This window comes from Myotis myotis, unplaced genomic scaffold, assembly GCF_014108235.1.
Source record: "Myotis myotis isolate mMyoMyo1 unplaced genomic scaffold, mMyoMyo1.p scaffold_m19_p_10, whole genome shotgun sequence".
Taxonomy (NCBI): domain Eukaryota; kingdom Metazoa; phylum Chordata; class Mammalia; order Chiroptera; family Vespertilionidae; genus Myotis; species Myotis myotis.
The window spans coordinates 893,026-917,292 of record NW_023416314.1 but is presented as its reverse complement, the minus strand read 5'-3'; the positions used below and the strand labels follow the sequence as shown (position 1 = coordinate 917,292).

The following is a 24,267-nucleotide window of genomic DNA, read 5'->3' as shown; positions in this document are numbered from 1 at the left end:
CATAATCTACTCTAAGGATTTGTGTACAAAATACTCGTTGAAGGTTTGTCTGAATGGCTCTCGGAGTCAGAACCACACAGCAACACAATGCCCAGGTTTCCCTTTCCTGTTGGCTGGAACATTACTGGTTTCTTTTTTTCTTTTCTTTTTGATGTTCCAGCCAACAGGAAAGGGAAACCTGGGCATTGTGTTGCTGTGTGGTTTTGACACCAGTAATCTAGTGTCTATAACCTAGGAATTCATCATGGAAGTGTCTTGAGAGATGGGAGGAATCTGGAAATTATACCAGAAGAAATGTTCAGCAGCAGCAACTATAAGTCACATCAGGAAAAGGTTGGCCCTGGCCAGTTTGACTCCGTGGATAGAGCATCGGCCCCCAGCTGGAAGGTCTCCGGTTAGATCCCAGTCAGGGGGCACACATCTTGGTTGCAGGCTCGATCCCCGACCCTGGGCGGGGCAAGTGTGGAAGGCAACCACTTGATGTATTTCTCTTACGCCAATGTTTCTCCCCTTCCCTTCCATTCTCCCTAAAAAGCAATGGAAAAATCTCCTCGGTGGGGGCTAACAAAAATTATTATTATTATTTTTTTAATATATTTTATTGAGTTTTTACAGAGAGGAAAGGAGAGAGACAGAGAGTTAGAAACATCGATGAGAGAGAAACATCGACCAGCTGCCTCCTGCACACTCCCCACTGGGGATGTGCCCGCAACCAAGGTACATGCCCTTGACCGGAATCGAACCTGGGACCTTTCAGTCCGCAGGCCGACGCTCTATCCACTGAGCCAAACCGGTTTCGGCACAAAAATTATTTTAAAAACACGTATTTCTCAGTTAAAAGAAAGAAACAGGTTGGGAGATGCTCTCAGATCTGAGCTGTACTAAACGGATGCCCGCCTTCGCATGCAGGGCATCGGCTGCTACATGTTCCGCATCGACGACTCCGAGGTGGTGGACGCCACCATGCATGGCAACGCCGCCCGCTTCATCAACCACTCGTGCGAGCCCAACTGCTACTCCCGGGTCATCAACATCGACGGGCAGAAGCACATCGTCATCTTCGCGATGCGCAAGATCTACCGCGGGGAGGAGCTCACCTACGACTACAAGTTTCCCATCGAGGATGCCAGCAACAAGCTGCCCTGCAACTGCGGCGCCAAGAAATGCCGGAAGTTCCTCAACTGAAGCTGCTCCTCTCCCCAGTACCGAGACCGGGGCCACCTTCGCCAGAGCCGGGAGTGGGGCCTGCGGGGCCTCCCAGGTGGCTGAGCCCTGTGTCCCGTATTCACGTTAGACATGTGATCACAGTCCTGGGGAGAGAGGAGGTCTCGGAGAAGATCCGGGACCTGCCTTCTGCTGGGGCCCCCTGGTTGTGTGCTGTTCAGAAATGGGGAGAGGGGTCCCTGGTAGACTTGCCTGGAAGGAGCTCTGGGTTCATTGCGTTGGGAGGTTGGGCCTGAGCCTCTCCTCAGAGAGAAGTGGCCGTCCTCTCTGTGGCCCTTTCCCAGGCCCTGCAGCCAGGGGCCAGGCAGAGCCCTGGGTGGGGGTGGTTTAGTCCCTGACCGCTGGCCGGCAGGCCCAGCTGGAGCCGGCGGGGAACCAACAGGAAGCGGGTGGTCTCCCTGCCTTCCCAGGGAGCACTCGCTTCGGGTTGGGAAAGGGGATTCTCAGCACCTTTGGTGTTGAAGGCTGTGTTGGGGTTGTGCCAATTAATTACCAAACACCGAGCCTGTGGCTGTAAGTGGGAGTCCGTCCCCATGAGCCTTATCTCAGCCAGTTTCCTTCCCTGACCGCAGGAGCGGCTTCCTCCTCACTCCTCTTCACTCCACTTCCCTCGTTTTCCCTGCTCGGCCTCCACTGCTTTCCCATTCTCTCTGGGTGGAGGAGGCCGTGACTCCTGCTCCAGGACACTCCCTGTGGGCATACTGTGCGCCTCCGAACGCCCCCTGAGCCTGGAGGCACTCCCAGTGGGAGGTGGACAGGAGGCCTTGGCCAGAACCAGACAGAATGAGGCGTTTTCTCAAAACTCCGCTGAGAGTTTTAGAGAAACGTCTGGAGCCTGATATGTGAGACGAGGGAAAGGTTGTTTCAATAGTTGAGTCATGCAGCAACCAGAGCATCGGGCCAGGGTGCCTGTGGGCCCCATTCCTAGGCCACGGTGACCATTTTCCCTTTGTGACGACATAGGAAGACTTGATCTTTAAAGGGTCCATGTCCAGTTGAAGGCACAACACTAATCAGATTTCAAGGCCCAAACCTTGGGGACTGAGCACCTTGCATTGAGGGGACTGCCACCTATGCAAACTCCACGGCTAAGTGAGTTCATGACACTACTGCCCTGCGCCCTCCGATGTGGCCACCCGCACCCTCTGCTTCCTCCCTCCCGAGACCGTGTCCCGACCTATTAAATTAAGTCATCAGATTTTACTCTGTTCTGTTTACAGTTTACTATTTAAGGTTTTATAAATGTAAATATATTTTGTATATTTTTCTATGAGAAGCACTTCATAGGGAGAAGCACTTATGACAAGGCTATTTTTTAAACCGCGGTATTATCCTAATTTAAAAGATCGGTTTTAAATGTTTTTATTTTCATAGGATGAAGTTAAAGAAACTATTCAGCTGTACATGCAAAGTCTGGTTTTTCCTGCCCAGCTCCCCCTGGAAGTTTCTGTTGTTCCGTGTGTAGTTCGTTTGTGCCCTGTTGACATAAACGTTTCCTGGGTTTGCTCTTCGACAATAAAAGGAAAGGAAGGTGACCCAGCCCCTTGGGGCCGCTCCTCCTCTTTCCTGCACTGGCCCCTCTCTGGCCCCGAGCGGTGACCCCTGCTCCTCTCCTTTCCCGCTTCACAGCGACCGAGCGGATGGCACCTGGCATCCCCATCACCCTCTGCCTCATAGATCACCTCGTTCCCCCCTTGCCCGCTGAGCCCTCACTCCTGCAGAGACCCCACTGAAGCTGAAGCAGTCTGACGGCTCCCGAGGGAGCAGATCTGTTTCTCCGCCTCGTCCGCACGAGGGTTCAGAGCGTGTAGTCCCTTCCCCGGAGCCCTCCCTGGGAAGTCCAGCCAAGCAATACTCCGCCAGCTCTGCCGGCTCACAGCTCTGCTGTGCCTTCGCCCCGGGCTCCCGGGCTCCCGGGCTCCCATGCCCTTAAGAACTTCGTGTGGTGGCTCTGCTGAAAGATGCAGTTCCCCTGCCTGGGGCCCAGCACTGTGGCCAGGGTGCCGAGACCGCCCTGGGACGTGGAGAAGGCACTCCACCCAGACCTCCCTCCCTTCCTCTTGCCGGTGAACAAGACATGGTGGCCCGAGGGTTCACTACTGTCTGGTTTCCTTTATTATTGCACTGTGTGAGGTTTTTGTAAATCCTTTAATTACTTTTTAAATTTTTTTTTAGAAGAAAACTTTAAGCTGCATTTGTTACTGGAATGATTAATGCACTGATGGGTCACGACTTCACCAAAGGCCAGCCTGGGGTGGGGGACTCAGCTGAGCAGATCCAGTTACTGCTCTGCTAGGCCGCGTACTGTGAGCCCCTCCTCTCCCAAATCTGTCTCCTCCTGTGGCTGCAGGTGGTCTGCCTGGCCTTTCCCTCCCTGGTTATAACCACGGAAACGAGAAGTCCCTCCCACAGCTCAGCCTTGAGTTCATTGCCAAACTTCAGCCAACCTGCCAGGGACTTGGGGAGTGAGCTAAGCAGGCAGAAGATGGGACAGCTGCCTCCAAAACGCCCACATTTGTTTTGAAAGTGAGCTAAGGAGTCTCCTCACAGAAGGGTGGACAGGTACTGCGGTGGGTCACTCCTGAGTCTCCAAGGGCACCCCACGTCCCTGAGGAGGGACAGGCTGCGACCTGGGTGGTTCCGTGAACGCGGGCACCCGCCGGCTTTGCTGCGGTGGCCGCCGCTCCTGGCGGCAGAGACGGCTGTGTCACCAGAGTAGCTGCGGCGCTGACCCTTGGTCAGAACTCGGTCCCGCTGTTCCTGTCCGCCACCTTCAGCACAACCCTCCTGGTTTAGACCAGTAACGAGTTAGGGGCGGCCCTGGCAGCTGTCTGCTCTGCCCAGGCTCCTTCGCCGCGATCCGGGCCCCCCCTGCTTGCCTGCAGATCCCCAGCCACGCGGAGTTCCACGTCGCGGCACCTGGATTTCACAAAACACAACAACACAACACAAATCTTTTAATGAATGTATCTTTCTAAAGGACTGACGTTCAATCAAATATCCGAAACTACTAAAGGTCCAAACCTTGTCAGATGATAACTTTTAAGTTTGATTTGGGGTATGTTAGGTTAAAAAAATTTTTTCCTTTTTTTTTTTTTTTTTTTTTTTTAAGGAAAAGCGGGTCATTGCAAAGGGCTGGGTGTGATTTTGTTTCGTCTCCATTTTAAAGCAATACAAGGTGATTGAGCAGATGGTTTTATGCCGAATCACGAACACCAGTCAAGACTCACTCTCTAAACTTGCAACTTTTGTGTTTTGGTTTTCAAATAAGTATAAATATGATATATATAGGAACTAATATAGTAATGCACCGTGTAACAAAGCCTCGTGCAGTCCATGGCTTTCATTCTCTTAACACTATAGATAGGGGTGTGTTCCAGTTGCTAGTGGCGGCGGGAAAAGCCGCTGGCCCTTCTGATGCTCGGGAGCGGGGAGGCGGACAGCGGGCCCAGCGGTCAGCGACGCAGGAGGTGCCACCTGGATGCTCTTCTGCCAGTGGATGTTGCCAGGCAGTATCTGTACTCCTTGTTTTTCTATTTTTGGTTATGAATGTTGGGGTTACCACCTGCATTTAGGGGAAAATTGTGTTCTGTGCTTTCCTGGTATCTTGCTCCCAGGTACTCTAGTTCTGTCTTTCAACCAAGAAAATAGACTCGTGGTGTTTCTTTCATTGAACTTTTAACAGTCTCTTTAGTAAATACAGGTAGTTGAATAATTGTTTCAAAAGCTCAACAGATGACAAGCTTCTCTTCTAAAAATGACATTTCTTGATACCTTTATCATGTATAACAGATCTTTCGGTTGTTTTTTTTTTCTTTCCTTGTGTTCTTCCAAGCTTCTGGTTAGAGAAAAAAAGGAAAAAAAAAAGGGAAAAAAATGTGTCTAAAGTCCATCAGTGTTAACTCCCTGTGACAGGGATGAAGGAAAATAACTTTAATAGTTCAAAAAATAATAATGCTGAAAGCTCTCTACGAAAGACTGAATGTAAAAGTAAAAAGTGTACATAGTTGTAAAAAAAAAGGAGTTTTTAAACATGTTTATTTTCTATGCACTTTTTTTTATTTAAGTGATAGTTTAATTAATAAACATGTCAAGTTTATTGCTGCACGTGGTGGACCTTTCTTTTGGCTTCTTGGGCGGAGGGTTGGGGGAGGGGAACAGGATGCCTGCCACAGTCCTCTGCCTCCCACACCGGCTCTCTTCACAGCATTTCCTTTCCTTATCAATGATGTCTCCTCGGCACCTAATTCTGGACTTGAAGAAAGGCTCAAGAGGACAAAGAAATGGTTCCTTTACTGCCTGCATATACCCCTCCCTGACCCATGGGTAGTCAAGCCCTGGCTTCTGTTGGTTTCCTCCTGATCTGAATAGAATAAAAGCACGAAAAAGAGAACCTGGACAGCAGGGCTCTCACCCCTCCACCTTAAGCCTGAAATTGTATTTACTGTTTCTCCTGGGACGGGAGTGCTGGTGAGAAGGCGGTTGAGAAATAGCTGTAAATGTTCTGCCAGGCCAGGGTCACGAGCCCAGGGCCAGAGGACGTCCAGTTTACCCTGTAACCAAAAGAACAGGACACTCCTATAAATGGGGATGGTCCTCAAACAACCTCCCTCCCTCAGATCCACTGGCTGCAAAGCTCAGCCCCACCCACCGTTTCTCCCTCTCATCCTGAGTCACCTTTTTGGAGTTTTGGAGTTGAGCACCATGGGGACGCTAAACGATCAGGCAGTTTTGCAGGCCATCTTCAACCCCGACACCCCATTTGGAGACGTTGTTGGGTTGGACCTGGGAGAGGAAGCTGAGGAAGAAGATGAAGGTGAGTATTTGACCTTGGAGGATAGCTCTCAACATTGGCTGGTCTGCAGGCCTTCCTGGGGAGGCCAAGGTAGGTGATCTTACAAAACCCCATGTTTGCTCCAGACCCTTGGGATTGAAATTGGCCTTAAAGATCGGAAAATCCCTAGAACACTGATGGGGGGTTGACAAGAGTCACTGCCAAGAGGAAAGGGCCAGGGCCTGTCTCAGTCCTTCAGCCCTCACACCTCTGAATGTACCTCACCACTCAATGCTCCCCATCATCCAAGCTTCACTGTGTTGGGGGGTAGGAGGGTGCTATTAACAATACATCACCACAAAGAGCGGAGGAGGGCAGGGCAGGGCTCTGTTGCAGGTTCCAAGCTAAGCGAGCCTTCAGTCCGCGTGCCATCACAAGAGCTCTGAGCCCATCCTCCCACCATGCACTCCAGCTTTCCGTGGGTCCCCATCGAGGTTTTTATGTCCTTGTTTCTAAAGGGGTGACGCCTAAGCCTTACTGAGACTTCAGGCGGAAAAGCTGGGGATATGTGGGGAGGGATTTTTGTGACCTGGGGGTGTCACGGAGGCCTTAGTGTTGGAGGCAGTGCAGTCGAGCAAAACAGGGGCACACTCAGGAAAGGACCTGGGCTCAAATCCAAGCTGTGCAACCCACAGGCTGTGTGGCCTTGAGCAAGTCCTTTTAGCTGCAGGCTAAGGAGCTTGAGCTTCATTCCCAGGTTCCTTTGGGGCTTAGGCAGTGCTAGCTCTTAGCCTTGGGTGACCTCGGCTCCCCCGTCCCAAATACCGCATCTCACTCCAGCTGTGACCACCCCTCAGCCCAGGCAGTTCTGGCTCACGTGTCCAGAGCCTGAGGTGGCTTTTGCTTCTTGCTCCCGACTGCACACCTGCCCTCCTGGCTCCCTCCCTGGCACAGGTGGAGTTTTCCCGCAAGCACAGCTGGAGCAGTCCAAGGCCCTGGAGCTGCAGGGAGTGACCGCAGCAGAGGCTGGTGACCTCAGCACAGCGCTGGAGAGGTTTGGCCAAGCCATCAACCTGCTGCCCGAGAGGGCGTCAGCCTACAACAACCGAGCCCAGGCCCGGCGGCTGCAGGGAGACGTGGCAGGTGAGGGGAGGTGCCCTGGAGCCTCTACAGAAGGGGCCCTGCCATGCACAGACCTGAGATGAAGTGGTTGTAGGGTTGGGGTTTGGGGTGGGGAGTCATTCGACCCCTCTGGAATCTGCATTCTTACCTATAAGAGAGATTATGGTCCCTGCTAACCTCTTGGGCTATTGTGAAAGTCAGATTAGATTGCATTCCATTTATTTATTTAACATTTCATGAGAATCTACTATTGTAATAATGGGCCAGGTGCTGAGGACACAAAGATAAAAGATACAGCTACTACTATGTGCCAGCCACTAAGCACTTTACATGTAAGCTGTAGTAACTAATTTAATTCTCACAACCCTGGAAGGTATGCAGTCCTACCTTCGTTTTACGATGAAGACACTGAAGCATGGAGGTCAGGTAGCATGCTGCTCTCATACAGCTGAGACGTAGCAGAACTGGGACTGGAACCAGGTGTCAGGGCTCCAGAGTGATACTGCTTCTCAAGCTTGCAGACCAGGCGCCAGGACAGACATGATTACAATACCATAACAGGTTGAGAAGCATCTGCTCCTGATGAGTGGGTTTTGAAGGATGAGTAGGAGTTCGCTGGATGGAGGGGAGGAAGTGGAGAAGGCACAGCCTGTAGAGGTCCAGAAAGGCATGAAAGAAAAGTACAGGGAATGTCATACCTCCAAGCTGACTGGACCAGGGAGTGGTGGAAGGATGGGGCAGGGCCTGGAAGGAAACAGGAATCACTAAAGGATTAACTGGGAGTGACTGGATCAGACTTGTGGCATTTAGGTCATTCTAGCCGGAGCGGGGACAGTGGGACAAAAGGGGCCATGCTAGGAACCAGAGCGCAGGCCGACCAGTGGTGAGCCGCAGAAGTCTAGTAGACTGCTAAGACCCCTGGTGGTGGGCGTGCTCCTGGGACCAGTACTGCCAGGCTGGGGGTCTGGACTCCATTATGGGAACAGCGAAGAACCTCGAGGGTCCCTCCTCCAGGCTGGTCTGTCACCTGGCCCAGGCAGGGCAGGGTCCGGCAGGGCTGTAACGGTCCTGGAGACAGCCTACTGACCGAAACCCCAGAGGGGACCAGAGGCCATTCGCCTGGAGGCCTGCCACTCCCCCAGATCAGCTCCTCTGAGGGAAACCGAGAAACGCCGCCATCAGGGAGCTGCTCAAAGGCCCAGGTCCAGAGCCCCCGCTGGGTTCCGGGGACCAAAACGGCCAGAAGGCAGTTCAGCCTTGCTAGGACGGTGAGCTCCCCAACCATCCTGGCGGGGTCTCTCGTCTGGACTACAGAGAACACGAGTGAAATGAGAAGCCAGAAATGCAGCTCGGTGGGCCCTGCAGCAGATGCCGCAGGCTCCCCAGGCTGAGTTCACATGCCCAGTATTTTATGAGGACAATAAAGTGAAATGCGGCAGGCCAACTCTGGCTCCAAGGCCCCTTCAAAAAAGTTAGATACAAAATGGTGAAGACGCTGGAAATAAAGAATGAGGAAAGGCGGTCAGTGGAGAAACGCTGTTTTAAAAATCACACAACGGAGCCCCGGCCGGTGTAGCTGAGCCGGCGGGCATCGCGCCGTGCACGGGAGGTTCAGTTCCCCGCCGGGCACGCGCCTCGGCTGCGGCTCCACCCCTGCAGGGGCTGCAGGAGGCAGCCTTTTAAAAAGGCAGTAAGGAAGCAGAACCCTTCCTCATTGTCAAAAGTCACACCACGGGAAAGTGGAGCGAAAAGCCTTCAAAGGGAAAAGGACTTGCCTGTGTTTGTAAGAAACTGTAACTATTTGGGGCTGTGGGACTCAGTCACCGGCACGTGGTAGATGGGGAACTACGACCACCCACGTGGAAGACACAGGCCAGCCACGGGCTGGATTCAGGTACACGGTGACTTCCGGAAGCCCCAGCTGTGCGGGTGTTGGGTGTTGGGTGTGGGGGGCGAGGGCTCTGCCACCACTGGCCGCGGCCAGGAGCCAGGGCGAGTCTCCGGCTCTCGGGTCTCCCCATCTGTGCGATGCAATAGCGGCCGCCGCCGCCCGGCCCGCGCCCAGGCCCAGGCCTGAGCGCGGGCTGTCCTCGCTGTCCGCAGGGGCCCTGGAGGACCTGGAGCGCGCCGTGGCGCTGAGCGGCGGCCGGGGCCGCGCCGCCCGCCAGAGCTTCGTGCAGCGCGGGCTGCTGGCGCGGCTGCAGGGCCGGGACGACGACGCCCGCCGGGACTTCGAGCGGGCGGCGCGGCTGGGCAGCCCCTTCGCGCGGCGCCAGCTGGTGCTGTTGAACCCGTATGCCGCGCTGTGCAACCGCATGCTGGCCGACATGATGGGGCAGCTGCGCGGGGAGCGCACCCCGCGCTGAGCCCCGCGGGCGGGAGGGGCGCCCGAACCAATAAAGCTGCGGGCTCGCCAGTCTCCCGCTTGTTTCTGCGCCGCTGCGGGGGGCGCCTGCGCAGCCGGGAAGAGACGGCAGGGGCGGGGGCGGGGCTTCGGGCGCCCAGGGCGGAAGCGCCTGCGCGGCAGGGGCCGGGGGCGGGGCGGGGCGAAGTAGGCGGCCGCGGCCCCGGCGCTGATTGGTCCAGCCCAGCGCGGCACCGCCCGGCTGGCGTCCGTCACTGCCTGCGGCTGCGCTGGGCTGCGCTGGGCCGATGGCGAGGTGAGGGCCGGGAGGCGGGGTGGGCGCTCTTCGCGACCTCCGCGGGCGGGACCACCTTCTCCTCAGCCCACCCTCGCCTCCGCAGCCGGAAGGATGGGGTGGGGGGCGGGCGAGACGGGGTCTGGAGCCGGCGGCCCCTGCGGGGGAGGGTTGCGGGGGGGGGGGGGGGCCTGCGCCTGGGGCGGGCCGCAGGGGGCTGGGCGTTTCGGAGCTGTGCCTGCTCGCCGGCGAGTCAGTTCGGCCTTCGCCCGGTGGGTCGGTCTACACTGGCTTACGTGCGTGGTTTATTTTTGTTCTGGAGAACTAGTTCTGGAGGAATACATTGCCCGCTCCCACCTGGCTAGTGTCGAGGCCCGCCCCTTCTTTTGGCAGCCCGGCCGCGGCCACCATGGCGCTGCCCGCAGGCCCAGCCGCCCTCCCGCACACACTGCTGCTCCTGCCAGCCCTCCTGAGCTCAGGTACACCCCTCTGCAGGCACTTCCGGGCCGCCTCCTCTCCCCTCCTTGCCTGCACCTCGGTTTGGGGCGCCTTCAGGCCCTCGGCTCCAGCGCTGGGTTTCCCGACCCACGTGCCCACGGTGCAGCCACGGCCTGTGGGAGACCTCCCCGCCGGCTGCCCCTCGGTAACTGGGCCTCCTCGTGGCCACAGAGCAGTGCCAGCCCGACCCAGAACGTTCTGTCGTGTTCCAGGTTGGGGAGAGTTGGCGCCACAAATCGATGGCCAGGCCTGGGCTGAGCGGGCACTTCGGGAGAATGAACGCCACCCCTTCACCTGCCGAGTGGCGGGGGTGTCCGGCACCCCCCGACTGGCCTGGTACCTGGATGGACAGCTGCAGGAGGCCAGCACCTCACGGCTGCTGCGTGTGGGCGGGGAGGCCTTCTCGGGGGGCACCAGCACCCTCACTGTCACTGCGCAGCGGTCCCAGCATGAGCTCAACTGCTCCCTGCAGGACCCGGGCCGTGGCCCGGCCGCCAACGCCTCGGTCATCCTCAATGTGCAATGTGAGTGTCCCCGAGGCGGGCAGGGGCGAGGTCCTCTGCCCGGGGACCCCGGCACCCACGTAGCAGATGGTCTGACAGGACATTGAACACACATTTGAGCGCTTTGCAAATATTAACTAACTTCAGTCCTCACAGTAATCCCATGAGCGAATCCCTGTTGTTATCCCCACTTTACAAATTAGAACACAGCACAGAGAAGTTAAGCAATCTGGCCGAGATCACACCGCAAGCTGGTAAGAAGCACAGCCAGTATTCAGATCCATGCATTTTGGCTCTAGTGTTTATGCCAGGGGTGGGCAAACTTTTTGACTCGAGGGCCACAATGGGTTCTTAAACTGGACCGGAGGGCCGGAACAGAAGCATGGATGGAGTGTTTGTGTGAACTAATATAAATTCAAAGTAAACATCATTACATAAAAGGGTACGGTCTTTTTTTTTTTAGTTTTATTCATTTCAAACGGGCCGGATCCGGCCCGCGGGCCGTAGCTTGCCACGGCTGGTTTATGCTCTTTTTTAAAAATGTTTTTAGTGACATTTTTGAGAGAGAGGAAGAAAGAGGGAGAGATGGAAACAGTGATGAGACTCAGTGATCAGCTGCCTCCCACTGGGGAAATCGAGCCCTCCAAACCGGCTTGTGCCTTGACCTGGAATCGAACCTCTGACCTCCTGGTTCATAGGTTGATGCTCAACCACTGAGCCACACCGACCGGCCTTGTGTTTATACTCTTGATCACTACAAAATGCTGCCTCTGAGGTGGACATAGCCCTCCTAGTTCCTAGTGTCCCCTTAGGAGTCCCTCTGGGTTTGGGAGGAAAGGGCAGGAGTACGAGGAGCTGTGGTGAGAGCACGTTGGCCTCTGCTTTGCCCCAGTTAAACCGGAGATTGCCCAGGTCGGGGCCAAGTACCAGGAAGCTCAGGGCCAGGGCCTCCTGGTTGTTCTTTTTGCCCTGGTCCGTGCCAACCCGCCTGCCAATGTGACCTGGATCGACCAGGATGGGCCGGTGACTGTCAACACCTCAGACTTCCTGGTGCTGGATGCCCAGCATTACCCCTGGCTCACCAACCACACAGTGCAGCTGCAGCTTCGCAACCTGGCACACAACCTCTCTGTGGTCGCTGCCAACGATGTGGGGGTCACCAGTGCCTCGCTCCCAGCCCAAGGTGAGCGATGAGCGTCAGTACAGAAACGGGAGGACTTGCTGCCCTTGGGATGAGGCTTGTGAGTGAGTGTCCCCAGCCACCTTGGGCAAGGAGGACAGAGTCGGACCTGTGGCATCTGAGAGTTGGGGGCCCTGCCTTCCTGGAACCTAACCAAAAGACCACCTGCAGGACTCCTGGCCACGTGGGTGGAAGTGCCACTGCTGGGCATCATTGTAGCCGGAGGGCTATCGCTGGGCACCCTGGTGGCATTCAGCACCTTAGTGGCCTGCCTGGTCTGCAGGAAAGAGAAGACGACCAAAGGTAAGGCCAAGGTGATGGGTGGCTGGGAGAGTGGAGAGGAGGGCAGGGTGAGCAGCAGGGCAGAAACTAGGGGCGGGCAGAACAAGTCATCTGACAAGTGGCAGGACAGGTGTCTCCGGGGTGTGGCCTCGGGTAATCCAGGAGGCAGGGCCAGGCACTGGGAACGGCATTTCTGGTCCCAGAGCCAGGGCTGGTGTTTGAGAGACTCCTTGCCTGAGAGTCCTGGGTCTGGAAGGGCAGGGGCAAAGGCCGGTGTGGGAGGGCACACTGAAGTGGTGGTATGGTTTCTCTCCTCAGGCCCCTCCCGGCGCCCATCTCTGCTCTCTAGGTAACTGCCCCTGGGCTGGGGAGCTGGGCTGAATGGAGGTGCAGCTATTGCTAGTCCTGGAACTGGCTCCAAAGCAGGACTCATCCTGCTGGAGCCAGGGCACATCCCAGGCTTTGTCCACCCTGCAGTGACTCCAACAACCTGAAGCTCAACAACGTGCGCCTGCCCCGGGAGAACATGTCCCTCCCGTCCAACCTTCAGCTCAACGACCTCACTCCAGACTCCAGAGGTACATCCAGGACTCTCTGAGGCCCCTGTTTTATCTTCAGAGGTGCTGCCTTTTTTTTTTTTTTTTTTAAATGATTTGAGAGAGAGGAAGGGGAAGGGGGGGCAGGAGCGAGAGAAAGAAACATCGATTTGTTGCTTATTTATGCATTCATTGGATGATTCTTGTATGTGCCCTGACCGGGGATGGAACCAGCAACCTTGGTGTATTGGGACAATGCTCTAATCAATTGAGCTTCAGAGATGCTTCTAAGAGAAAAAGAGACCTTGGTACTTCGGAGGGGCAAGGCCCCATCAGGCACACTCCTTGTCCTGGCACCACCCCCCCCCTTTGTCACCCAACAGGGAAACCAGCAGACCGACAGACGGCTTGGAATAACAGCCGGCCAGAGCCAGAGCTCCTGGATTCAGAGCCCGGTGGCCTCCTCACCAGCCGAGGTACCCTCCTCCCCTGCTCCTCCGCCCTTTACTTATGCCTCTGAGTCCCTAGGGGCAGGGAGGAGCTTCCTGACTTCCAAGGATGAGGGTCACTGAGACTCCTGGGCATCTCTGACCCGGCAGGCTTCATCCGTCTCCCAATGCTGGGCTACATCTACCGAGTGTCCAGTGTGAGCAGTGAGGAGATCTGGCTCTGAGTTGAGGGTGAGACGGAGGGTGCCATGCCCTTGGGCACCCTCCCCTCCAAGGCATCCTCTGCCTGGCCATGTTGCCAGTGAGATGCCACTTCCACTTGTGCTTGCATCCCTGGCTGGGGTGCTTCTGTCATCCACAGGAGGGTTCTACTGGATCTGACCCTGAGGGCACAGGTATCCTTGGCAAGGCTGCTGGCTGGACCCAAGCCCTTGTTCTTATTCAGGTTGGGGGCCTGCATGAGATGCCTGTGCCAAGTGGATAGAGCTTTTTGCCTGGGTGTTCTGATGTCATTTGGCATCTACGTGTGGCATGGCCCTGGTGACTTGGGCCTGCTCTGTGCCTCCCACCAGTATTCCTCAGCACCTTGCACAGCAGGCACAGGGACATGCCTGGTGTGGGACTAGAAAGGCCTGCATGTCTTGGATTTCCTTCCCATGCTGTGTAGCTTTGCTCACTCTGAACATTTAGAGCCCTGCTCATTGCATAGAAATAAAATACCCTGTGCACAGGGAGCAGCCCAGCTCAGGGCGTTGGCCAAGCACAGACCAGTCCCTTCTGCTGGTACCTCTGTCCCCACTGTCCCCCCTTCTCTTGAGCATCATAGGTTATATGTTGGACCTTTACCACTTCTTCACTGGGCACTAGACTTCCCCACTGGCCTCTGGTGGTGCTAGTGCCTGGTGTTAGCACAATCAGGAAGAAGGGAGAAGATGAGCTAGGCGGCACCCTGTACAGCATGTAGCTATGCATCTTTTTCTTAAGTGAGCACTTCAAGCATATCTCCTAGGAGGGGCAGTGCGGGTCCCAGGGCCTCTCTGTGGCTTCCCCACGTTGGCCTTCCTGTGATTCACTGAGGACCCTGAGCCCTCAGGGTTGGTGGTTTCCCTCAACATGTCTCCCCTTTAGGAGACCTCAGTTCTGACCCATCAGCAGGAGGCCACCCTTCCTGTCCCACCCCCTGTTCTTCAGGGGACGTCCATTGTGGCACATACTTCAACAGTGCTGGAAGCTTTCGGGGGACATGGAGGAGGAGACCACATACCCCAAAACAACCTAGGAACACTTTACAAAGCGACATGGAAATGCCTGCAAATCAATATAGTGCGGAGTATATTTTTCCCTTGTTATCTTTTGTAATTTTTCTCATGTTACAGCCTAGAACAGTGCTGAGCACACAATAAATTCAATAACCTTGACTGAGTGAATGTTACATGTGTTTCATTCTTTCAAGTAGATTTCTTAATGAGATCTTTAAATCACACAGTTGAGAAAACATGTACCTACCATACTGTTGAATCTTAACATTCCACTTTATTTGCTTCCAATCTTTTATTTTTATTTTTTATTTATTTTAAATGTATTTTTTCTTGATTTCAGAGAGGAAGGGAGAAGTATAGAGAGAGAGAAACATCGATGATGAGAGAGAATCATTGATCGGTTGCCTCCTGCACATGCCCTACTGGGGATGGAGCCCACAACACGGGCCTGTGCCCTTGACCAGAATCGAACCCAGGACCCTTCAGTCTGCAGACTAATGCTCTATCCACTGAGCCAAACCAGCTAGGGCTCAATCTTTTATTTTTTTTTTAAGTTTTTTTTTTTTAATATATTTTATTGATATTTTACAGAGAGGAAGGGAGAGAGATAGAGAGCCAGAAACATCGATGAGAGAGAAACATCGATCAGCCGCCTCCTGCACATCTCTCACCAGGGATGTGCCCGCAACCCAGGTACATGCCCTTGACCGGAATCGAACCTGGGACCCTTCAGTCCGCAGGCCGACGCTCCATCCACTGAGCCAAACCAGTTTCGGCCAATCTTTTATTTTTTAAATAAATAATATTGCCCTGGTTGGGTAGCTCAGTTGGTTAGAGTGTCATCCCGATACGCCAAGATTGTGGGTTCAGTCTCCAGTCTGGTCACATATAAGAATCAACAGATAAATGAATAGATAAGTGGAATAGCAAATTGATGTTTCTCTCTGTCTCTCTTTCCCCCCACCCCCTTTCCTCTCTAAGATCAAATAAAAATCACTATTTCTCTAATTGCACTGTTTCCAGTGGCAATGATGGCATGTTCTGTTTTGAGAGTGGCAGGTTGGGATCAGAGCTCCACCCAGTGACCAAGTCTCTGGGTCACTATCACTTGGCAGACTCTCCCCACTTTTAATTCCTGATCTTTTCAAGGGTTCTGTAGTGTCAGATGGCTTACTTCTTAGTTTCTCTGTCCCTCTCCTTCACAGGCAGTCATGTTGCAGGCTTTACCCCATCCTGCTACAAAATCAGCTATCACTTGTCCGTCTTCCAAAATTGTGTTGCTACAACTTCTGAAGGTCAAGATGGCAGCATAGGTAAATGTGTTACCTCCTCCCACAACCATGTCAAAATTACAACCATGATTCAGAACCCTGGAAATCTAGCCAAATGGAAGTCCTACAACTAGGAAATTAAAGGTAAAGAGGCCACATTGAGACTGGTAGGAGGGATGGAAACAAGGAACAGGCTGCTTCCACAGCCTTGTGTGGCAGATAAAAATTGGGATGCCGAAACCAGTTTGGCTCAGTGGCTAGAGCGTTGGCCTGCGGACTGAAAGGTCCCAGGTTCAATTCCGGTCAAGGGCATGTACCTTGGTTGCAGGCACATCCCCAGTGGGGAGCGTGCAGGAGGCAGCTGGTCGATGTTTCTCTCTCATCGATGTTTCTAACTCTCTATCTCTCTCCTTTCCTCTCTGTAAAAACTCAATAAAATATATTTAAAAAAAAAATTGGGATGGAAAAAAAAAATTGGGATGGATATCTCGGCTGGGGAGTTCCCCTAAGGAGAAAGGGATACCAGCCCCACACCAGGCTCCCCATAACTTCTGGCTGTAAAAAAAAGAGGGGACTGATGCTGAAGGAGATGGAGGCTGCTAAAGTCCCAGGCATTTCTCTTAAAGGGACACACATGATCTTTACTCAGACTCACTCCCTCTAGCTACAGCACAGGGGCAGCAGCTTGAAAGGCACCAGAGCCATACAAGGAGGAACTAAATTGTCCCATATCAGGGTGAGAGCTGGGGGGCCAGGTTTCTCCCAGACACAAGTGCTGGCAGAGGCCATTGTTCCTCTCCCAAAGAGCTGGAGGTAGGTGTCATATCTGAGACTCCATCAACCTGGCTCACACTGTTAGCCCTGTCCTGGTGATTTCCTGAGACCCCACCACACCCAACTTTCGGGCCCATCCAAGCTGTTTCCAATGGCTTTTCCATACAAATGGCCTGTCTTGGCTCATGCTTTAGATTTTCCTAAAATCTCTCAAACAAGCAGCATTTGGCCTGGCCATGCCCCATCCCTCTCACTAAGTGGCCCAGGCTCGACACTAGCAGCAGCTGGCCTTGGTTCACAGCTTGGCCTCTTCTGGGCACCTCCAAGCCCAGCACAAGTAGCAGCCATCTGCATATTGTTTGTAGCTCATGCCAGGTGAGTCACAAGCAGTGACTGAATTTGGCCTGCACCTCCAGGGAGGCCCCAGAGCCAATGCACCCAGTAGACAGCTTCAGACCATGTCAAGCACCACCACCCAACCACCTCCATAAACAATACACTCAAATGGCAGACTAAGTAGGCACCAGAGCCCCACTGAAGTAAGTCCTGTTCTGTGGGGTGGACCTTTGCACAGCTGATCCAATCCAATGGTTGGAAGTTGGTGGTAAGTGGTTGTAGCCAGTCCTTGCAGCTGATGAGCCTCACGGTAAATTCCTCCCACTGACATGCCAACAACAATCAAGGTTCAACTATAAGAGAAGGGGTACACAGCCACACAGGGGGCACACTCAAGTGCCCAGCTGGGGTGATAAGGGAGGCTATGCCACTGGACCCTATAGAACACCTACTACTATAGGCCACTCTACCAAGCCCAGGAGACATAGCAGCTCTACCTAATCCATAGAAACAAACACAGGATGGATGCCAAAATGAGAAGACAAAGAAATATGTCCCAAATGAAAGAACAGAACTCCAGAAAAACAAAATGGAAACAGGTAATCTACCAGTTGTAGAGTTCATAACGTCCTATATAATAAAGAGCTAATATACTAACAGACCGGGCAGCAGAATGACCTCCCAGAATGACCTTCTGGAATGACCAGTGGGCAGGGGGCGTGGCCACGGGGCTGCTACCACCCTTTGCAGGGCTATCGATGGGGGCGGGGGGCTCCATGATCAATCACTCTGCAGAGGGTGGCAGCATCTGGGCCCGCAAGGTCCGAGACCGCTGGGGCTGTGAGTGCCTATGCTTGCATGAATTTCATGCATCAGGCCTCCAGTGGGTTATAAAGATGTCCAATGAATGTAGTGAGAACCTCAATGGTATGAAAAAGGACCAGTCAGAAATGAAGAGTACATGAACTTAAATAAAGGACAATTTACAGGGTATCAACAGAAGAGTAGATGAAGCTGAGGATCAAATCAGCAATCCTATATAATAAAGAGGCAATATGCAAGTTGACTATCACTCCAACACACAAGATGGCCGCCCCTATGCAGACACAAGATGGCCACCACAAGATGACTGGCAGGAGAGGGCAGTTGGGGGCAACCAGGCCTGAGGGGAGGGCAGTTGGGGATGATCAGGCCTGCAGGGGAGGGAAGTTGGGGGGGACCAGGTCTGCAGGGGAAGGAAGTTGGGAGGGACAAGGCCTGCAGGGGAGGGCAGTTGGGAGGGACCAGGCTGACATGGGAGGGTAGTTAGGGGCAATTGGGGCAGCAGGGGACCAGTTAGGCGTTGATCAGGCTGGCAGGGGAGTGTTTAGGGGGTGATCAGGATGGCAGGCAGAAGCAGTTAGGGACAATCAGGAAGGCAGGCAAGCAAGCAGTTGGGAGCCAGCAGTCCTGGATTGTGAGAGGGATATCTGACTGCTCGTTTAGGCCCAATGCTGGTGGGGGGTGTCCCAGATTGGAGAGGGTGTAGGCTTGGCTGAGGGACACCCCTCCCCCATGCACAAATTTCGTGCACCGGGCCTCTAGTTTGGATTATAAGGAAGCAAAAATCAATCAGTACAGCAAAAAGAAAAAGAATCCAAAGGGGGAGAACCAAGATGGCGGCATAGGTTAACTCCGGAGTTTGCTGCCTCGAACAACCACTTCAAAAGTGAAACTAAAAGACGGAACGGACATCATTCAGAACCACAGGAACGCTGGCTGAGTGGAAGTCCTACAACTAGGAGGAAAGAGAAACGCATACGGACACTCAGAGGAGGCACAGTGCTGAAGTCAAATACTGAGGTGCGGAGTGCATGCAGAGCGGGCTGGTGGCTGAGGGCGCGGTTGGTGTTTTCAATCGGGAGGGAGTCGCAGACTCTGAGCTCCAGATCCGGGCGAGTCTTTAGGGACCCTGACTCAAATGGGAAAAGTGGGACTGTCTGGCTTCGGTCGGAGCGAGTGCAGCTTTCTCTCCGAGGTTTGCAGCGGTTGCTGGGACTCAGAGAGGCAGAGCCCCTGGGGACAGGACTGAGAGCAGCCATAACTGCTCTCTCCGGCCCACCCTGTTGATCCCGTGCGACCCACCCGCCCCGCCCAAGCCCTGCACAGAGGCATTTGCCGGATAGCCTCAGGCAAACGCCAGATTAGCACCTCCCTAGAGGACAGAAGTTCTCTCACTGCAGACACAGCTGACTCTCACAGCCACTTGGCCTGGAGGTCAAATCCCCCCTAGTATTAGCTACAACAATCAAGGCTTAACTACAAGACTGCGCACAAAGACCACTAGGGGGTGCACCAAGAAAGCATAACAAAATGCGGAGTCAAAGAAACAGGACAAAATTGTCAATGGAAGATATAGAGTTCAGAACCACACTTTTAAGGTCTCTCAAGAACTGTCTAGAAGCCGCCGATAAACTTAATGAGATCCTCGAGAAATCTAATGAGACCCTCGATGTTGTGATAAAGAACCAACTAGAAATTAAGCATACACCGACTGAAATAAAGAATACTATACAGACTCTCAACAGCAGACCAGAGGAGCGCAAGAATCAAGTCAAAGATTTGAAATGCGAAGAAGCAAAAAACACCCAACCGGAAAAGCAAAATGAAAAAAGAATCCGAAAATACAAAGATAGTGTAAGGAGCCTCTGGGACAGCTTCAAGCGTACCAACATCAGAATTGCCAAAGGTGAGAGAGAGCAAGATATTGAAAACCTATTTGAAGAAATAATGACAGAAAACTTCCCCCACCTGGTGAAAGAAATAGACTTACAGGTCCAGGAAGCGCAGAGAACCCCAAACAAAAGGAATCCAAAGAGGACCACACCAAGACACATCATAATTAAAATGCCAAGAGCAAAAGACAAAGAGAATCTTAAAAGCAGCAAGAGAAAGAAACTCAGTTACCTACAAGGGAATACCCATACAACTGTCAGCTGATTTCTCAACAGAAACTTTGCAGGCCAGAGGGAATGGCAAAAAATATTCAAAGTGATGAATACCAAGAACCTACAACCAAGATTACTTTATCCAGCAAAGCTATCATTCAGAATTGAAGGTCAGATAAAGAGCTTCACAGATAAGGAAAAGCTAAAGGAGTTCATCACCACCAAAACAGTATTATATGAAATGCTGAAAGGTATCCTTGAAGAAGAGGAAGAAGAAGAAAAAGGTAAAGATACAAATTATGAACAACAAACATGCATCTATCAACAAGTGAATCTAAGAATCAAGTGAATAAATAATCTGGTGATCATAATAGAATCAGGGACATAGAAAGGGAATGGACTATTCTTGGGGGGGAAAGGGGTGTGGGAGATGCGGGAAGAGACTGGACAAAAATCGTGCACCTATGGATGAGGACAGTGGGTGGGGAGTGAGGGCCGAGGGTGGGGTGGGAACTGGGAGGAGGGGAGTTATGGGGTGGGGGGGGAAGAGGAACAAATGTAATAATCTGAACAATAAAGATTTAATTTAAAAAAAAAGGAAAAAAGAAAAAGAATCCAAAAAAATGAGGTAGTATAAGGAGCCTCTGGGACAATTTCAAGCAAACCAACATTCACATCATGGGGGTGCCAGAAAGAGAGTGAGCAAAAAATTGAAAACCAATTTGAATAAATGATGACAGAAAATTTTCCCTAACTTGGTGAAGGAAATAGACATACAAGTCCAGGGAGCATAGAAAGTCCCAAACAGGATAAACCAAAGAGGTCCACACCAAGACACATCATAATTAAAATGTCAAAAATTACAGACAAAGAGAGAATCTTAAAAGCAGCAAGAGAAAAACAGTTCATTACCTACAAGGGAGCTCCCATCAGACTGTCAGCTGATTTCTCAACAGAAACTTTGCAGGCCAAAAGGGATTGGCAAGAAATGTTCAAAGTGATGAGAAGGAAAGACCTACAACCAAAATGACTCTACCCAGCAAAGCTCTCATTTAGAATCAAAGATCAGATAAAGAGCTTCCCAGAGAAAAAAAAAGTTAAAGGAATTCACCACCACCAAACAAGTATTACTAGAAATGCTAAAGGGTCTTCTTTAAAAGGCGAAAGATTTATGCGATCTGAAGAGAAACCAGAGTATAAAAGGGTCTTCTTTAAGAAGAAAAAGATAAAAAATATGAACAATAAAATGGCAAAAAAATACATATTAACAATTGAATCTAAAAAACAAAATAACCAAACAGAAACAGACTCATAGATACAGAGAACATTTTGAGGGTTGCCAGATGAGATGCGGGGGGGGTGGGGGGGGGGGTTGGGAGGCTGGGTTAAAAAAGTGACAGGGCCCTGACTGGTTTGGCTCAGTGGATAGAGCGTTGGCCTGTGGACTGAAGGGTCCCAGGTTTGATTCCGGCCAAGGGCATGTACCTTGGTTGCGGGCACATCCCCAGTCGGGGGTATGCAGGAGGCGGCTGATCGATGTTTCTCTCTCATCGATGTTTCTAACTCTCTATCCCTCTCCCTTCCTCTCTGTAAAAAATCAATAAAATATATTTTTTTTAAAAAAAAGGTGACGGGATTAAGAAGTACAAATTAGCCGAAACCGGTTTGGCTCAGTGGATGGAGCGTCGGCCTGCGGACTGAGGGGTCCTGGGTTCGATTCCGGTCAAGGGCATGTGCAAGGGTTGCGGGCACATCCCCAGTGGGAGATGTGCAGGAGGCGGCTGATCGATGTTTCTCTCATCGATGTTTCTAACTCTCTATCTCTCTCCCTTTCTCTCTGTAAAAAATCAATGAAATGTATTAAAAAAAAAAAAAAAAAAAGAAGAAGTACAAATTGGTTGTTACAGAATAGTCATGGGGAAGTAAAGTACAGCTTAGGGAATATAGTTAATAATATTCTCATTACTAAGTGTGGTATCAGATGGGTGTGAGTTTTTTTGGGATGATCACTTAGTAAGTCATGTAATGTCTAATCACTGGAGTGTACACCTGAAACTAATATAATAATGTATACCAACTGTAATTGGAGCATTAAAAAAAAGCTTTAAAAAATTGTTGCTATTTTGTCTGCTGTAACTTTTTCTTACTATTTGTCCTTGTTTGGGAGTTTTTTATTCCTATATTGTCATTTTAATAAGGTGAAAGGAGGAAATGAAGATGTAAATATTTGTTTTACGTTTGTTTATCTGGAAGTGCTGAGAACCTAGGATTGGCAGAGGTGAGGGACACTTCAAGCCAGGAACAGAGCCTGCATAGAAGTTGGTTAGAGGTGGGAATGTATGAGTGATGGCAAGTGCCTGGGATTGTAGTTCACAGTGGGGAATTATGGGATGTGAGGACTTTGGGGTACGGAGAGACTAGCCCAGTGGAAAGTCTAAAAGGCCAAATTGAAACTGTATACTTAGTAACAGAATTATTATATCTCACTTTTTGTGGCACATACTATTTTCATGTTTTTTATTCACAGGACAAGACTATGAATTGTTAGTGTTTAAAATATATTTATTTTTTTAATATATTTTATTGATTTTTTACAGAGAGGAGGGGAGAGGGACAGAGAGCCAGAAACATCGATCAGCCGCCCCCTACACGCCCCCCCCACTGGGGATGTGCCCGCAACCAAGGTACATGCCCTTGATGGGAATCGAACTCGGGACCCCTGAGTCCACAGGCTGACGCTCTATCCGCTAAGCCAAACCGGTCAGGGCTAAAATATATTTCTTTATCGATTTCAGAGAGGAAGGGAGAGGGAGAGATAGATAGAAACATCAATGATAAGAGAGAATCATTGATTGGCTGCTTCCTGCACGCCCCCTACTGGGATTGAGCCCACAACCCAGGCATGTGCCCTTGGCTGGAATCGAACCTGGGACCCTTCAGTTTGCATGCCGACGCTCTATCCACTGAGCCAAACCGGCTAAGGCTGTTAGTGTTTATTGTAACTGATTCATAGATAGATTAACTGAGGCATAGAAGTTAAATTGATTTTCCCCAGGCCACAGAGCAAGCCAAAGGGGAGTAACTACAGACTGTTAAAGGGGAGAAAGGAGCCCATGGTGAAAGCATTGTCTGAAGACGGTCACTGGGGAGCTATGGCGGGCGGGTGTGCTGAAGCAGGGAGAAAAGCTACAAGGCCTGCCTGTTAACCAGTAAGGTAGGGAGGAGGTACAGTTGATCCTCATAATTTGAAGATTCCATATTTGTGAATTCACACACACGCTATACTTTATTTGCAACCTCAAAGCCAATGTGTGCAGTGTGTTTTCGTGATTATCTGCAAACATGCTCACAGCAGTGAAACTTAGAGGCTACCCAGGACCCCAGGACCCCGGGCTCCAGCTCTCACATTGTAAGCAGGACCCTTGTCAAGGTCTAGCCCAGCCCAGCCGTGGGCAAACTACGGCCCGCGGGCCGGATCCGGCCCGTTTGAAATGAATAAAACTAAAAAAAAAAAAAAGACCGTACCCTTTTATGTAATGATGTTTACTTTGAATTTATATTAGTTCACACAAACACTCCATCCATGCTTTTGTTCTGGCCCTCCGGTCCAGTTTAAGAACCCATTGTGGCCCTCCAGTCAAAAAGTTTGCCCACCCCTGGTAGCCAATGCATGACTTGACGGTTTGAAACGGCCCGGGCATGGTTCCGAGTGGCTGTCTAGTGTTCCTAAGTGTAAGGATGTGATGTGCCTGGCGGAGAGAGTGTGAGACAAGTTTCACTGGACAAGTGCTGGTGGCTGTGAACTCAATGAACCAATGGCTGGCAGATGAAAATGTTTCGACCCGAGGCACAAAGGAACCTAACCCCGTATTTCCCCAGGAGCAATGGTTCAGTACTTGTTAATTCAGTGTTCATGGTGACTTACAGAACAGAACTACCATGAATGACAGACAGCAACTGTATCTACCAGTGCGGAGTCTCACTCAGCTCCAGCCAAAGAAGCCAATCCAGCGGAGAATCTGAGCTCCCATCACATTTGCTTCTCTTTTCCCCGAGTTAAGTGTGAGCATTAATGGAATCCACCGAGAGCACAGCACCTGGTGCAGACCCGGTGTCAGGAGGCCTGAGCTCCAAAGCCCTGCTCCTCACATTCAAGCATAGTGTGAGCCTCATAGTTGGTTTAGGATTCTAAGAAATGACTCCCCTCCTTTCTATGTGTTTATCATGTATGTTAGGCAGACAGTCTAGCACTTTAATGTAATTTTTCCCTCAATCAATTCTTGCCCCACCTTCCCCTATTATCCAGTTCCTCAAGCCCAAAAACCTGGGAGTCATCCTCGATTCTTTCCTTTCACCTCCCACATCCAATCTATCACCACATTTTGTCGGTTCTTCCTCTCCTGGTTATTTCTCTGTTGCCTCAACCCCGACCCTCTCCCTTCTATACTATGCTTCATATGCTGGATTTTCCAGATTTCCCTGCCAGCTGTTAA

General features: G+C 51.8%; 3 protein-coding genes across 18 annotated transcripts in view; all 3 read left to right on the top strand.

Annotated features, from left to right (window-relative positions):
• KMT2A (lysine methyltransferase 2A) overlaps positions 1–5,331 on the top strand; it is a 95,099-nt gene extending 89,768 nt beyond the window's left edge. For all 10 annotated transcript variants that reach the window (XM_036324125.1, XM_036324134.1, XM_036324129.1 and 7 more), the window contains one exon: positions 910–5,331. In XM_036324125.1, the coding sequence (XP_036180018.1) occupies positions 910–1,185 (276 nt within the window). In that variant the 3' untranslated portion in view covers positions 1,186–5,331. The remainder of the gene's footprint in view (positions 1–909) is intronic.
• Positions 5,332–5,835: 504 nt separating this feature from the next.
• On the top strand, positions 5,836–9,536 carry TTC36 (tetratricopeptide repeat domain 36). Its single transcript, XM_036324138.1, has 3 exons — positions 5,836–6,040; positions 6,953–7,141; positions 9,224–9,536. The coding sequence occupies exons 1-3, from the start codon at positions 5,929–5,931 to the stop codon at positions 9,484–9,486; spliced, it is 564 nt and encodes a 187-aa protein (XP_036180031.1). The 5' UTR covers positions 5,836–5,928; the 3' UTR covers positions 9,487–9,536.
• Positions 9,537–9,687: 151 nt separating this feature from the next.
• TMEM25 (transmembrane protein 25) lies at positions 9,688–15,991 on the top strand. 7 transcript variants are annotated; one of them, XM_036324118.1, is made up of 9 exons: positions 9,688–9,780; positions 10,082–10,238; positions 10,470–10,781; positions 11,653–11,943; positions 12,112–12,243; positions 12,541–12,571; positions 12,700–12,800; positions 13,142–13,234; positions 14,336–14,634. In XM_036324118.1, the coding sequence occupies exons 2-9, from the start codon at positions 10,169–10,171 to the stop codon at positions 14,608–14,610; spliced, it is 1,305 nt and encodes a 434-aa protein (XP_036180011.1). In that variant the 5' UTR covers positions 9,688–9,780; positions 10,082–10,168; the 3' UTR covers positions 14,611–14,634. The 7 variants fall into 7 exon arrangements, with proteins under 7 accessions (XP_036180011.1, XP_036180014.1, XP_036180013.1 ...); XM_036324121.1 differs by lacking the exon at positions 14,336–14,634 and adding an exon at positions 15,672–15,991 and having other exon boundaries at positions 9,718–9,780; positions 10,153–10,238; XM_036324120.1 differs by having other exon boundaries at positions 9,718–9,780; positions 10,153–10,238; positions 14,399–14,634.
• The last annotated feature ends 8,276 nt before the right edge of the window (positions 15,992–24,267 follow it).